Source organism: Cyanistes caeruleus, chromosome 14 (genome assembly GCF_971803275.1).
Source record: "Cyanistes caeruleus chromosome 14, bCyaCae1.hap1.1, whole genome shotgun sequence".
Classification (NCBI taxonomy): domain Eukaryota; kingdom Metazoa; phylum Chordata; class Aves; order Passeriformes; family Paridae; genus Cyanistes; species Cyanistes caeruleus.
The window spans coordinates 12,926,262-12,942,965 of record NC_141714.1 but is presented as its reverse complement, the minus strand read 5'-3'; the positions used below and the strand labels follow the sequence as shown (position 1 = coordinate 12,942,965).

The following is a 16,704-nucleotide window of genomic DNA, read 5'->3' as shown; positions in this document are numbered from 1 at the left end:
AAATTCTGCAAATACTTTTACGTATCACTGAAAGACACAGCACAAGTGTGACACAGGGAACACTTATTAGAAATCTGTCTTTAAAATGTAAAAAACCCCACTACACCTTAAGAAAGCAGAAATGCTGAGGGGGAGACCAAGTATCAAAAAACAAAACCAACCAGAAAAACCTCCCGAAGTGAAGCAAACAAAACAAAACCAACAAAAAAACCCCAAACACAAGCAAATAACCTCTTTCAGATACTTAATATACTTTCAACTATCACTAAAACTTAAGCTTACATTAAATAGTTTCAGGGATATTTTTTAAAAGTCACCTAAAATATGTCATCAGCACAAAACATTTAAGAATTATTTAACATGAAAAGTTTTACTCAACATTTGGTTTTCTGTAGGTTTTCATTTTTGTTTGTTAAATTATGCCTTAGATAACATTTCACACAGTGGTTACATAACTCTGCTGATGTCAGTGTTACTTTGTCTCAGGCCTACTAAGCTGCATAACTGCCAACACATTTTACATGGTGCAGGGTTTCTTTCCACACCAGGAACAGCTTTGTTCCTGTAACTATGAAGGTATGTTTCTCTTGCTCAGAAAGGCCACAAAATTGTGCTAGGGACTGTGGAGGGAGGAGAGAAAACCAAGGTCCAAAAGCAATGGCAAAAAGAATCCTTTATCAACTCTGCTCATTCTGTAGCCATTTTGTGCATACCCTAGGCCAAAGGACAAGGAGCAAAAAGAGAAAAATGAAGAGAAAAAAAATCTGTTCAAAGAAAAATAAAAACCTACTAAAAACACCAAGTTGGCATGATAAATCTTCCTTAATTTTAGATGATTTTCCTAGCAGCATTCCAGCAAATCGTTGTGCAATATTATACATTACCTTTAAATATGATCCATAGTATTTTGTTACATAAGGACTATCACACTGACTTAAAACAGTTATCTCTTGCTGTATATCTTCTATTTCATCTTCTGCTTCCTCAAGGTCTATGATTTTTATGGCAACCACTTGCTGTGTCCGATTATCAATTCCTTTGAAGACCTCACCAAAGGAGCCTTTCCCAATGCGTTCCAATTTTGTGAATAGCTCTTCCGGGTCTGCTCTGTGGTTCTAGAAAAAGTAAAAAAAAGAAGGGAAAAAAGACACATGAATTGCCTAATTTACTTCCAAGTTCTTAGCCCTCATTACTTCCCAAGAAGCACGTCATCCAGATTTATCATCACCAGCAGAGTTGCATCAGGTAAATTTATTTCCTACTCGCTAACTTCTAATTCAGCTATTAGTTACAGAACATACATTATGCAATTCTTTCAAAGGTAAGTGAGCCTTACCAGGGAGGGAGTCAGGTACAAACCTCACATAGCAACTCTTTAAAATGGAAGAAGAGAGCTGTTCTTAACATTAATCCTGTCTGTGCAGTAACTCAGAAGACTGAGGAATGTAATTACTGGCATAGGACCATCACCAACATCACCCAGGCAGAAAAGGTTGGGCTTCCCACCTGGGCAAGAGCCTGGGGCAGGCACAGCTCCCTGTCACCTAACACAGTGAGGGCTGCTCAGGAGAGGATGGCACGACTGCCAGAGCCTGAGATCGGGTAAGACCAGGTGTCTTCAGGGCAGTTAAAAGTGCTGACAGAAAGATGAGCCAAAGGGACTGAGAGGTGTTCAGTGAAGGAATAAGAAGTTGTCATGGAGTACTGAACCCACAGCACCGATTGGAACTGGATGCTATCACCACACATGCCTTACAGAGAGGAGCAGAGCACTGCTGAGGACACTGCTGGTTTGGAATCTCTGCTGAAAAACTACTCTTAAAATCTCCAGATTGGTTATTATAAAAATATTTAAAATTTCTTAGCTTCACTCAATTTGTTAGGAGGGCAACAAAAAGGAAGCAAATTCTCACTTTCCCTTCAAGAAAAAGCATGCCATGTGGCTGCTTAGAGAACCTTGCATATCCAAACATCAGAGCACTGGCTTTTGAAGGACATGGATGACACACTGCACAGTTTAAGAACACAGAACTTCACACCAGAGTACAAAAGTTTACGTAGAAATGTTTTGAAGACGTCAGACACACCAAAAAATGGAACAGCCCATGCTCTGCAGATCTACAGAATTAGACACCTTATTGCTATCAGAACTGGGCAAAAGACTGCACAAATCAGTGCTGAATGAAGAAACATCCCTGCCTGAAAAAGCCCTCTAATTCAGTAAGAAGTTTTGAAAATATGGAATAGATTCTTTGCTCTGCATCTCTCTCACACTCAAAAAGTCAGAACCAGCAAAAGAAGCGTTTTGGTTTTTTTTCAAAAGCATTTAACACACAAATAAAGCACAGATTACCCTACACAACCAAATACTCGGGTATCAATATGAAAAAAGAGAAAATAACTTTATATTTGTGTTCACACAAATTCATGAGAAAATCTTTACTGGGAAAAAAACCCCCAGATTTAAGCTAGTCCAAAATGGACTGTCCTATTTTCTTACATCTGGGCCCTTACTGTTGCTTCCTTCCTTTGACCAGAACCAGAATTTATTCCACAATACGGTGAAATGAATCAGGAAACAGATTTAGCTAAGAGTTAATCATATGATTTGCCAGGTTTATTTTCAGCTGATCAGTTCTCTGCTCATGTATACCATGCTGTTATTTCTGCTATCACAAGAGGAGGGAACATGAATTAGTACAGCACATTCATTCATAGAGATCTGTGGAGGTAAGATTTCTAGATTTTGCAAACAGACAAGAAACACTGGTGCTCCTGAGCAGCACATTACAACAGGAATGAGGAATTTCCCCCTTGTCTATAGTAAATTCATTGTTACTCTGCTCCATTAAAAACAGTTCTAGAAAGAGTTAAACAAAAAACTTGTATTTTTTTCTTCTGCTGATAGAGACAGTGAAAGACCTAAAAGATGAACAAATACACAATCAAAGAAAATGGGAAAAAAAAAAAAGAGGACCTAGTTGGTCTGCAACCTGGGATAACTAATATTGTTATATTAGGAAAGAAAATGACTGAAAGCTTCAGGTGCTTATAAAGATTTTAGTTAAAATGGTCCCAAGAACACCAGTAAATCTTCACTGTCCAAAGACCAGTCACACTGCCATACACTACTGCATTGGCTCCTGCCATCATTTCATCACTAAGACTAAAAAACTTTTTTTTTTAAATCTGAATTTAAAATCTATTTCCAGGGGTGCTCCAAAAAAATATATTGTAGGGATAGGTGTGCCAAAAGCAGAAGCAACTGCAATCCAGCCTTTCCCTGCTGCCAGGTAAGATGCCAAACCGTCCTCTAACCAGGAACTGTTTCTCAACTGCATTAGTTACAATAAGGAAAAATTAACTGATAGTTCTCCATTTATAATAAACAGAGACACACACTTCCAAGAAGCAAGTTAAGAAAGATGACTGGGAAAACTTTTTATTGATGCTTAAATACTCATCTCCCCAAAAACTAGCTTCAATCTAAGACATACTTGGAACCTGGGATTTCAGGAGTCATTCATACTAAGAGGTATTGTTGATTTGAGATTAAACCTGTTAAAACACTTCCAGTCAGATAAAAGAAAAGCAATTTAATCACAGGCACACTCAGCTAATCCAGTCCTTCACAAATGTCTGACCACCTCAAAGGGCAACACTTGGATTTTGCTGGGGGAGAAACCTTAAGCAGAAAACTCCTCTGGGCTCCTCAGTAGAAAAACACATCACTCCATCCTATACACCCACTTAACTACCATCAACAGAACAAACCAGGCCTACAAATTCTCTCCCTGAAGCTACTTCAGGTGAATCAGAGCTTTAAAGGCTATTTTATCTTCCAACAACTCTGGATGCCATTATGTGTGAGTGCTGAAGTATAGGGAGAGATCAGTCATGGCTCGACTTCCCAGTGCTGCAGAACTCCATGTACATCCCAGGGAGGAGGAGGTAGAACAGAGGGCCATCAGAGGAGAACAAACTGTGCAGGACTACTTGAGGAAACAGTCACATCTTTCTATTCTCAGAAAATCCTCTCACAGCAAGCAAAGTCAGCTTTACAGCTTCTGTTACTCACCAAGGCTGACAAGGGACTGTAGGACACTCCAGGGTAAGGACAAATATTTCCGACCAACTACAGCTAACATTGAGATAAGGTCCTTTGGAATGACTTCAAACTTGTAACACCACATAACTTAAAACATGGCCTGAGAACAAAGACTGCATTTTGAAACAGATTTGCTTTTACCTTTCTTAATTTCCTTGTCTTTCAGCCTACTGTTCTACAGGAATGTTTTTCTATAACTAATGAAAACAAATCAAAACTTTAAAAGACTGCTCTATAAACAAATGTATAGAAAAGGATGGAGATATATTTTATAGAAACAGAAAAATATATGTGTGTGTATACACACCCTCATTACATACCAGTAAATTTCTGCAACACAGCTGCCAGCTAAACTTCTAATATGGTAGAAATTAGGATTTTTAACACTATTAACACTCCTGAGAAAACCACCCATTGTTATTCCTTGTTGTTTCACAGATCTTTCACTGAAATGAAAAAAAGTTTTGCAAGATGCCTGCACGAATAACTGGTATTATTTTTTAAAAATAAATACTGGTTTCTACGGGAAGCCATGTCTGCTGGACAGCATATGGTAACAACACAATCGACAGTATATGGACTCCATAGGTAATACCTGTAAGTGGACAAATCAGGCAGAGAATGTTTTGCTCTTTCCCTCCCTAAGCCCAGTTCCACAGACAAAAGCAGCAACAAGTACGACAAGCACAGGCACATTCACATGCCAGCTCCAGTCCCGCCAGTGTGACTAAGTGCACCAGCATGAGCGTGACAACACAAGCCCTCTGCACCGCTTCCAAGTGCACCATTTCACTAGCCCAGCACAACCACACAGCCTGGGGCCTTCAGGAAATCTCTCCTCCTCTCTTATCCAACCTTGTGCCATCACTGCATGAGTTTATACACATCTGTATACGCACACAGAGCGTCACACAATCTGGCTCCAGAAAAACCTCAGGAGGTCATCCAGTCTGACCACCTGATCAAAAGCAGCAAATAAAAAACACTATAGCATCATTTTTGCCAGCATAGTTTTTTTTTTTAATGTAATTTTTGCCAGTTGTTGCATCAAGCATTCTGCCAGTCTGGCTTATATAACCTCTTTCCTTTGATTCCAATAAACACATGTTTCTGAAGCAATGTCCTGGCTGTGTTCTGCTACAAAACTGACTAGCTGACTCACCTTTTCACCTCTGATCCTGTCATGTACCTGTTCTTCAAATTCTGAATCTTTCCTTTAAAACAAACTTAAAACATACTGAATATGTAACTTCCAAGATTATACAGAAATCCAATTACAGAAACCAAATTAGAAGAAACAGTATGTCACGCTGTGTCCAGATCTGCCAGTGCAGGACAGCTCTTTTACAGAAACAGGTCCTCTGAAAATGCTCATTGATGAATTTCATTCAAAGGTACTGAATGCAACTGAATGAAAAAACAAAACTTCAAAGACTCTTGGACAGAGACTGAACTAATGCATTGATTCTAACAAAATCAAGCACCTAACATCCTCTAGGACTCCTAAAGCAGCTATTTTAACAGTCTTGTGAGATTTCTTTTAAGCAGTCTGTCAGTGTGAGAACATATATCCCGAGAAATGCTGTTACACTATGAGGACTTGCAAGCATTTCCCAGGCTTTATCTGGAACAGAAGTTCCCTCAGAATTGTAGCACTGCTACAGAGCAGCTCACCTATACTTACACCTACATTACCCAAATATACATTAAATAATGATATAATAATTAGTTCAAAGGACTTTATAAAAGGTTGATAAGAGAAGACCATAGAGTGTTTACTTATGTTTTTCAAGCACCCACTACTCTGGCAGTCTAACAGGTGCTGATGTCTTTGGAAGCCATCAGAATTACCTGTGTTTAAGACTGTCATTTCAAGCAATTCCATTCACATGAATTTACCTATTCTCAGATAATAAAGTAGTTCTTAAATTTTTCTTCTGTTCAGACCCCCCCAAAAATAAAATTAGGAGGGAGTAAGACTGACAAACCTGATAGGCTGCAGTACTTATTAAGAGTAATGTCTTAATCAACAGATACATTCTTCTTTATCTCTTTCCATACACTATCTGCATGTAGTTTCAGATATTTTAGATATATATATACACTAATTATACACCATGCATATTAAATCATATAACAATATTTATTCACATAAATTATATATATTTTCATATTTTACCAGTATAAGGGAAGTTACTCACAGAAACAGTGCCATAGGCATGTGTGTGCGTGTATACATAAAAATTAAAACAGTTTGAAGTTAATGAAGGCGCAGGTGCAGATCCATTATTACTTACAAAGAATAAGAAAAATGAACCTGCTGACATTCAAGACAAGGGTGGAACCTGTAGACAGCTCTTCTTCTCCGTCTTGAACACATACATACTTTTGTTTTCAGTTATTCTGGCATGTAAATAAACTCTGATGCTGCCCTGCAGTCTTGTTCAAGACTAAGATATCAGGATTTGATTATATTTACTGGAACTGTATAATATATATGCAGAGAAAATTATTTTAACAACAAAAAAAACCACCTGATTTGATTTTATCAAACTTTTATATTATCTACAAGTTTTTTTACTCAGTGGGTACTAAATACTAGATCTGGGTTTTGCTGTCCTTAAATGGGACCTGACCTCTGTTACACCCTTTATGAAACATCTCTCTTATCTGACAAGGCCAAGACTCATTGCCATTTTTAGTGAGAACCTAGGGAACTTCATATAAAAGCAAAAACAGCAAGAAAAAACATACGTGGCTTTGTTTTTATCAAGTTAGCTATAAGGTGAGCTGCCTGAAATTGTATATGACTGTAGAAACTCTACAATCAGCATTCTAATCCACCTATAGTCAGAATTTTAAGGAAAGAATTACCTTCATATTCAAACCATCTCTGACCTGTGACAGATACAAGCTGTCAATTGTACATTATGCTGAAAATGGAAACCACTGAAGTAATTTCCTCTATTCTTAGCTTTTCTTTCACACAACATAAAGCAGCCTAGGAAAAAGCATAAATAAGCACCAAAAAAAAAGACTAATACCATATGTCCCAAAGATTAGGTCTTTGACAGAAGGCAATTTAAAAAATTTACACCAATTATTTCTAAATAACACTCTGCACTGAAGAAAAGAAACAAAGAGAACATTTCTCATGACGTTGAGTTTCTCTATAACTGATATCCTACACATCCTACAGTTCAAATGGAGTCCCACTTGGCTTCTATTCTATATACTTTTTAATACTTTTAATACTTTTTAACTACCTAGTATATTTTTAAAATGTCCTCAAATCATTGCATACAGCTGCATAATCTCCAGTCTGTTCACATCTCTGAGGAGCACAGCCTAATAAAAAAATCAGAGAAATTAAGGCGTGGGGATACCAAGTTACATGATTGAATCTTTACTATGATCTGAAAAAGATGTGAGTGGCTGAATGTTTTCTAGCTAGAAGCACGGACATCCTGAAAGGAAGACAGAAATCAGTTCAAGACATCAACAACAAGTTCTGGTGTCCCAGTGTTTCAACTAACAATGCTGTTCTGCATTTATTAAGAATTTAACAAACTGATCTTTCCCAAGTTTCATCTTCTCTGTTGAACAGTGCAGGACAAGTGACTGCTGAATGTGTAACTAACCCACCTCAATGAACTAACTTGAATCAGAAGTCAGAACATAAAGGACTACTGCAATTTCTCATTGCTAAAGAACACTTGTAACCTCTCCATTTTATGAACTGCTTTGAAAAATGTACTCTGCAGAGAGATTTCGAAGGCCACATCTAATAGGAATATGGAAAAATAACCATTTATGGGCTGCAGCCTACTTTTAGCACTGTGCCTTTCCTTTTAGCACCAGCCTGCTTATCAGTACACAAACAATTTTTTTAAATTTTTGCCACACCCATTTAAAGGAATGCCCATGTGAGAACTCTGCCAGCAATAACCTATATCCTATATGCCAGCAATAACCTATAACCTATATGACAGCACAATCATTTTCCCAGTATTTAAATACACCTAAGTGGTAACTGCTACATAAATCTGACAGGCCTTCTCACTCTAAAAGCCATTTTAGCATTTCTTCTGTGTAAATTAGGACTTGATACACAGACCTTCCTCCTGTAAATAAGATTAGAATTATATAAGCCAGCTAGAACACAAATAACAACAAAATCCATGTTTTTAACCTGCCAATTCATAAACTAAAAAGTAGTAAAAAGACCTCAAGTATGGCACATGTTAGTACTTTTGCTAAATCTCTCCACTGAAGAAATCATTACTTATTTTCAGGCCAAACAAAACTAAAGTAAGGCACAAACATGCTAGCTGAAAAAGGATGGCTCCAAACCACAGTGTGGGTGGGTTAAAGAGCAGGCCACAAGTTCAGTTACCACAGATAAGTCTCCAGGCACAGTGACTGCATGCAATGAACCCTAAGTGGGACCCCATACTTAGAGGGTATCGCCATTCCTTTAATTTTGGGAGGGACCATTTGGAAAAGGAAGGCAAACACCAGTCAACTAGAATCCTACATTCCTGTCCTCTCCCCAAGGCTAGAGGACCACCAACTTGAAAGCTGTACTCTCTCCTTGATAACTGGATAACATTGACCATATCAATGATGCTGGACCCCAAGCTACAAAAAGCACACAACAAAAAACCAAAAATACAACTCCAAAAAGAGCTACAAAGAAAGAAACCTCTGCTGCCAGAACCAACCTGCCCGTTTCAGGCAACTCCTTTTTCAATTACTTTGCAGCTCATTCATAGCATGGCAAAGCATCTCATTACATAAAAGGCAAGAGGAAGGGGGAGGGGAGGAAAAGAAACACCCTGGAGAAAAAAAAAAGAATCAGATTCTTCTTGCCAACTAGGCTAGAATAAAGCTGTACAGGAATGTAAAAATGTTCTTGCTATGACCAGCTGTCAGATGACACCTTCCTAGGTGAGAGATCAACAGCAAGAACATTTTGCTCCCCTCATAATTCTGTTTTTAACTGATCTACATCGGTAGAAATTCAATCTTTTTTTTTACTCAGTCCTTTACATTTAGGCATGCTACAACACTCATGGTCACTTCAAGCTGTACATTGTTTTTATTATTCTGCATTCAGCTCCCAACACAGAAGCCTCCACTTAAACACAACTTCACATCTCTGATCCTCCCCCAGTCAACATTATTCAGATATTCAGAATATATAACAGTACCCAGCTGAGAGGAAAGTCTGCAAAAGATTGAGGAGCAGGATGAAACAAGAGAAAAAAACCCCATTCTCCAGGACTGAACACATGATTGTTGAATTCTGGTTCATGTAAACAGTGAAGCCACCCTGGGCTCTCAGACTCCCCTTTCCAAGGTTCAAATGTGAAACCTGCAGATTTCTGCTCATTTCTCATTCCTTCTTTTCCTTCACTGATGCATAGAGAATTCATGCAGAAGCATGACAGACCTTGTCACAGAGCTTTTTCAGATATGCTGTCTCAATCAAGACCATTCAAATCCAAGACTTCAGCAACACAAACTTGGCTACACACTTCCAAAAATTGGTAGTTCTGTGCAATTCTTCGAAGTTTTCCTTCTGAAGAAGGAACTAAGTTGAAGCCATGTTCTTTCCTCAGCTATGGACGTAATCAATATAGCCCATGCAAAAACACACGCACAACGAGGAAGAATGAGACAAGCAAGCTCCTGCTACCTTGTCAGTACCTGTATTAATAGTTTCTCTAATTTAATTCTTTTTGCCAAATCTATTTGGCTAGCAATCCTCTGGCAGAGGAGATTTTAGTGAGTATCACCAGGTGGGCACACTTCCCAGGAGATTTAAACTTCTCTTTCAGAACTAAGGACTGTGCTCAGTGATCCTCATCTAATCAGCAGAATAGACATGTTCCAGAAGAACTGCAAGAAGTTTAAATTTAAAGAACAAATGACAGTTCTTTAAATAAATACTGGTGAGGCAGTAGTAGGAAGGAATTTTATTTCCAATTATTTTAAGAAAGAAATAGCAGGTTTTGGAACAGTGACTCCTGATGCAATAGATACCTCACCAACCCCTTATTTCTTCAAAGACAACATACAAGCAGACACTACACCATGACAAAAAATATTTGTCACAGACATTTCAAAAACCAACTTTGTACTGTTCATCTCCAACCTCATCTTCCCAAAACACATTTCTGAACCCTTCTGTCAATCATTAAATTCAGTCTCTAAGAATAAACAAAAGACAAAACAATAGTCTTTTATAATTTTCCAAACTTCACAACTTCTAAATCTGATGACAGTCACTAAAGAGAAAATAAGTGGTACTTTTACTACTGGTACTAAAATTCAGCCTTTCACTTTTAGAAATCACTGAAAACTGAGGCTACTACTCTTGTCTATCTTCACTAATACATTTCACAGGTCTCACTGGAGACTGTTGCAGAGACACACTCTTAGTTTCTACACATAAAGAAACATTCCTACCCTCAAAATAAATACCTAAATAAAAAATTGCAACATATTACTGAGCTACTGCTTGCTATACATTCTCCTTTCAGAGAAAAAGGAGAAAAGCAAAACAAAACTTTCATCAGGACTTGTAAAGCTGAGACACTAAAACACAAGTGCAAACATATTCAATGTTAAAATCAGAATAAAATCACAATTATATCCTTTTAGAAGTTAGTACTCTGTTTTCAGATGTAATGTTTTTACCTTTGGGGGAACATTATTCTCTGCTCAAAACTGACAGTATATGACGGTACAGAACAGCACAGAGATTAAGGTGAGTTGGTTTATGTGCTCTCTCCAGCTTCAGCTGATTTGCCTCTGAATTCCAACTCAAAGCACTTAATGTGTCTATAAAACTGTAAAACATGCACAGAAAATACTACTACAGGACTGGACTTTTTCTTTTAACCCTGATGAAAGCATCTGCTGAATTCCAGGTGACCATACCTGCACAGCTCCCACATACCAAATACTTTTCAGAACTCTATCTACTCTCCTCTTTTGACACTAGTAAGACAGTACAAGGATGACTGAGCCCTACTTCTCGTCACCAGAGTAACTTACCACGAGGCCTAAGAGGGAAGAACCAAGTTCAGCTAATAAAGCCTGAGCTGATTTAGCAATCTACTATTAGATGTAAGAGAGCTTGCTGCACAACCTGGAAAGGAAGAATTGCTGTGTAAAATTCCACAAATATTTTAAAGCTGAACTGCTTCAAGCAGAAAAGAGGCTTGTTCTCCATACAGCTAAAAATACTGTCCTCCTGCAGTCTACCTGTACTGTGGCTCGAAGTACCAATCAAGGAACTGAAACTGGAAAAAACACCACAGTCCACATCAACTTATTCTTAAGAAATCAGTTTTCTAGGCACTGTGGAAGTCTCCTGGTGTCCTGCAAGTGGTAGACTTTCCAGTTTCCCTTAAGTAGGACACTAAACTCTTACAAGTTTCTAAACTGTAGAAGTTTAAAGTATTTTCAAATTCGCTGTAGAAGCATCTGGATACAGCTCAGTTCTAGGAGAAGAGTAAATTAAAAGAACCTCGAAAGAATCTTTCTTCAAAGCTTTAAGTTCTTCTAACATGCACATTCTAAACATTTAAGTATTTTACAGTAACAGACTGGTCGCTCTTAACAGAAGCCATATTCTTTCAACTTCAGTGAGTAAGGTTTACTAGAAATCTGACACACTTCCAGACTAGCTTTAGGTACCACACACTTCTAGATGTGCACTAAGTTAAGAGAAAATGTGTGGTTTTTTCTAGGGCTATGAAAAAGACCACTTACAAAATTAAACATTACCTCTCATCTTTCTCTGCCCATGCAACTAGGCATTAACTGATCTGCCCTTGAGCAGCCTGCAGGGAGGGCCTCTCCAGCTGCCAGGCTCAGGTCCTTCAGTGAGCAGTGCCCTACAGCCACTCTGTTAACTGGCAGCACAGAGAGCAAAGCTCACCTTGACACCCAAGTTTTCATTTAATCAAGTAATCCTTCAATTGTGAATCAGAGTACACTGCCTGACAGGTCACATGCTCCTGCCTGCTCCACTTTTAGAGGAAGTTAGGTTCTTTTTTGCAAGATAGTCTGAATGCCAACAAAACAGATGGAGAGCAGTTCTAAACAACCTTTCTGGCTGTGCTCAAAACTACTGTCATACAGGATCAGGTGGTATCAACAAAACCATGAGAAAGGAAACAGAAAGTGTTTAGGTGAGTAGGATAACAGAGATAATGGGACATAAAGCCCCAAACCAAGTTCCAAAGACACACATACTAACAAAAACATACAAATGAGAATAATCAGTATTTCCATCAGTTAATAAGTTAATATTTCACAGACTTAAGGTTTTGCATGACCAATTAGAATAGGAAAAGGGTAAGTTTATACATTAAAACTTTACCAGCTAAAAATGGCATTTATTACTTGAGTGATGCTCCATCAAGTTTACATACTAGTTTAGAAAATTTAAATGCTGACATATTGAAAAGTAGCCTCCCTGTTCACCTTAGAAAGGTTCATTGTTACTCATTTGCAAGTGAACAGTTTCCAGCCTTTTTATTTGTAAAGAGTTTTGGAGCATTGTGTAAGATGCTGTCAAGAACCTAAGTTCATCAGAAACACATAGATCTCAAATGACTGACATCCTTGAAATGTTCTGATCACTTGAAACAAACAACCCTCAGAACTATGTGCTCTGTTCTGCTGGGCAATACAAAAGCACTAAGGACTAATATTAAGGGGTCCAACGCCTTCTTCACTGCAGCTGTTTTCAGCACCCGGGCTCACAAAGACACAAGCAACAATCTCTCTCTTGCAGGCTGTATCCAGAAATGTTCTGTAGGAGTTCAACTGGATTCCTTAAAGACAGTGCTGGTGAACAGGTTTCTCACTGTGAGATCTCAAAGCATTCCAGACTAAGAACTAGTTTGAATATTTTTATCCCAAGGAACAAAGTTACTGTGACATTACTGAAGAAAACCTCAAACCTGACAATCAAGCTCACTGCAAACTGCTCTTCCCATAACCAGGACACCTTAACTGTGCTCACCATCCTTTCCATTTTCTATCTCATCTTGGATACTGTGTAAAATGCCATAATGTGGGGTATCATGCTCAGCTTCAGACCATCATTTTATACATACACTGAGTACCTTGATTTTACTGAACGGGCGTAGAAGTTTGGCAGCTGGCTAAGTTAACACTGTACAACTGCATCAGGTGGAGCCTTTCCAAAGAAGCAAGAAAATGAATGTGTTTAGGAAGTTGTTTGCAGAGGCAAGAATTGTTAGGTATAAATTTTGGTTTTGTTAGGGACACAAGACAGGTTAAACAGAATATAACCACTACGTAAACAAATGTCTCTGTAACTACTCATAAGGGCAACAGATAATACTACCTCTGGGTCTGCCATTGCTGCCAGGGGACTAAAGTCAGACTCCAAGTCCACCAAAATAACTCTGTGTGATTTTCTGTAATTTTCCATGTTTGAGGTTTTTTTTAAAGGGGACCTGACTCTTCATAAGATGAAAAATTTAAAAGAGTCAAAAAAGGTTGTGATATACTGTGGTGCTAAACAGTCTTAAGCCTTGCTTTTGGAGTATGTGAATTACATAACATGTTTATTTCTGGAATTTTCTTGATACTTTTTGTATAATCAAATGTGAGGGAATGCATAAGATGACAATAAAGCTGAAAACTTCAAGCTTGTGACATTCTCTGACAAATTCAGTTTCCAACTCTTACACTGAATAAAACCTTCCCTCAACAGATTACAAAACAAGAGGTTTGACATTACACTTTCCCACACTGATAGTTTTAACTATTATATCTTGCATCACAGAAGAACCTGTTTATTCCTTCTTCAATCAACCACCACACATTAACACTGAGCAGAAGCAAGCACACTTTTACCATCACTTAGATGATCCTGACTGATAGTCCAGATAGGTTAAAAGAATCCAAAGGAAACAACTCTTCTACCTCAGACTGCCATGCAGCTGCTGTGTTGGTCTTCAAGGTTCTTTTGGGATGGCAGTTACAGAAAATAGGACAGCAATACATTAAGCAGATATAAAAATAGGAAATTGACAAACTAGAATGTTGAAACAGAAGTTTCCTAAATTCAAACACACTAGAAAGCCCAGAGGCTGTAAATAAAGAAGCTCAGACTAAAGTCTTTAAATCTTTTATCACAAAATTTCTTTAGAATGTTCTAATGTAACAGTTACTCTGACACAATAGAACAAGTAGGCTGAAAAGATGTGGCTTGTGTCCGCTTAGAGAAACAAAGTCGGTGAATGACTGACTTTAACAGATTTCAGAGAGCCTAGAAATTATTAGAAATGAGAAAGGTAATTTAAACTAAAGCACTGTAACTGGCATAAATTAATATATAAATACTGTTTATACATCAATTCTACATTTTCTAGAAGTCATAAAGTTACCTGACCAACAGATATAGTAACTTTCTGAAGTCTCCTGAACTCTCCACTGTATCTCTCACATACCCAGATATGTATCATAAATGTTTCTATATTATTTGAAGTGAAAAAAACGTCTGATGTTATACAGTTATGACTATCTCAGAAGAGAATGCTTAAAACACTGGTTGAACTGCAAAAACCAACAAAGTGTCTGACAAGCAAAAATCAACACCGAAATGAGCTGGGTTCTCAACTCCTTTACATTGATAAAGATCTCTGGCCAAATTTGTATTAGATTGTCCAGTGGAGTAAGAATGAAGAGTCAGAGGTATTCCACCTTTCCTGTGAAAGTCAGTAACATACCAAATTGTTTGTTTTCTAAGCAGGTAACACAAACATATAAAAACAACAGGAGTCCCCAGTCCCAGGCGAGGAGAGGTGCAGGTTTCTGACAGACTATGTTCTCCAGTGCTCTGTCCCGACCAGAGCTGGCAGATAACACCTTTCCATGAATCCCACGGTCCTCCGGGAAGCTGCACTAAAAGGCCCAGCGCCAGGGTGGTGGGGAAGTCCTGCAGCAGGTCCGCCTGCCAGCGCGCCTGCTATGTCATTTACAGCGCACCCACACACCCTGCGATTAACTTCACTTCGCCTTTAATCAGTTTTAGAGGCTCTTACGTGCTCCTGGATGCGGCGCGGCCACCCCTGAACAAAGGGGGCAGGGAGGGAGGGGAATCCCTTCTCCCCCGCCGGGGTGCAGGTACGCAGTCCCCGAAGCCTCCCGTTACCTCGGAGCAGCCCCTGCTTCCCTCGCTCCCCCGGCTAGGCGACCGGCCCGGCCTCCCCCCAGCCCGAGCGCGGCCTCCCCCGCTTCGCCCACCCGCGGCCCCCCGCGCCCCGGCGGCGGCTCCGCCCGGTGCGGGCCGCAAGCGCCGCTTCCGGAGCCGGGGCCGGGCCCGTCGCCTCCATTTTGGGCCCGGTGCGGAGCTCACCTGCATGCCGGGCACTTGCACCGCCACGGGCGAGTGGGCCATGGCGGGCTGCGGCGGCCGGGCGGGCGCCGCCCGCTGCTCCCCGATCTCGGCCTCTTTCTCCTGGGCGGCGGCGGCGGGGCCTGGAAGGACAAAGCGGCGGGGAGGCGGCGGCTTCAGCGCGGGCCGCGCTCCCTCCTTCCCTCCCCGCCCTGCCCGCCGGCCCCCGCCCGCCGCCGGCTCCTCACCTCGCGGCCGCGGGGCTGCGCTGCGCGAAGGGCGGGCGGGGGTCGCTAGCGCCGCTGTCCCCTGCCCGCCGGGCTCCCCGCAGCGGCCCTGCCCATGCCCCGCTCCCCGGTCCCGGCGCGGGGGCGGCTGCTCGGGGCCCCCCGGGGTGGCGGCTCTCGGCGCGGCCGGGGCTGGCTCAGAGCGCCATGTCGGGCTGCAGGCGGCGGCTGCTGTGCGGCGGCTGCTTCCGTCTCGGCTCCGGCCTCGCGGGGCGGAGCCGCCGCACGACCCTGGCGTCACGGTGCCCGCCTCCTCGGGCGGGCCGGGACCCGGGCACGGCGGAGGGAGGGGCCGCGGAGCCCCCTCAGTGTCAGCGGACCCCGGGCTGCGGCTGCCCGCGCTGACACAGGATCACCAACAGGTTGGAAAAGACCTGTGAGGCCATGGGGTCCAACCTATGGCCCAACGCCACCTTGTCAACCAGAAAAGGACACTGAGAGCCACGTTCATTCTTTCCTTAAAAGCCTCCAGGAACGGTGACTCCAGCACCTCCCCGGGCAGCCTGTTCCAATGTTTAATCACCCTTTCTGTGAAGAAATTCTTCCTAATGTCCAACTTAAACCTTTCCTGGCACAGCTAAGACCTCTTCCCCTTGTCCTATCGCTGGTTCCCGGTGAGAAGAGCCTGACACCCACCTGGCTGCAGCCTCCCGTCGGGGAGTTGTGCCCAGCACTGAGGTCCCCCCTGAGCGTCCTTTCTCCAGGCCAAACACCCCCAGCTCCCTCGAGAGCTCCTCATCACACTTGAGCTCCAGATGCTTCACCCAGTTCTGTTGCTCTTCTCTGGACCGAGTCCAGCACCTCAGTGTTCTTCCTGAGCTCAGGGGCCCAGAACTGGACACAGCATTCAAGGTGTGGCCTCACCAGTGGCAATGCCGACCCCTTGGTGCTGTCAGGGGTCCCTCCTGCACAGACAC

General features: G+C 41.2%; 1 protein-coding gene across 2 annotated transcripts in view; it reads right to left on the bottom strand.

Annotated features, from left to right (window-relative positions):
* STK26 (serine/threonine kinase 26) overlaps nt 1-16,704 on the bottom strand; it is a 31,251-nt gene extending 14,547 nt beyond the window's left edge. The window contains exons 1-3 of one of the 2 annotated variants that reach the window (XM_086850965.1): nt 16,424-16,704; nt 15,522-15,643; nt 885-1,115 (exon numbers count right to left, since the gene is read on the bottom strand). In XM_086850965.1, coding sequence (XP_086707091.1) covers nt 885-1,115; nt 15,522-15,643; nt 16,424-16,526 — 456 coding nt within the window. In that variant the 5' untranslated portion in view covers nt 16,527-16,704. Of the gene's footprint in view, nt 1-884; nt 1,116-15,521; nt 15,644-15,748; nt 15,950-16,423 lie in introns of those variants that run through there. The other variant, XM_086850966.1, reaches the window with a different exon arrangement.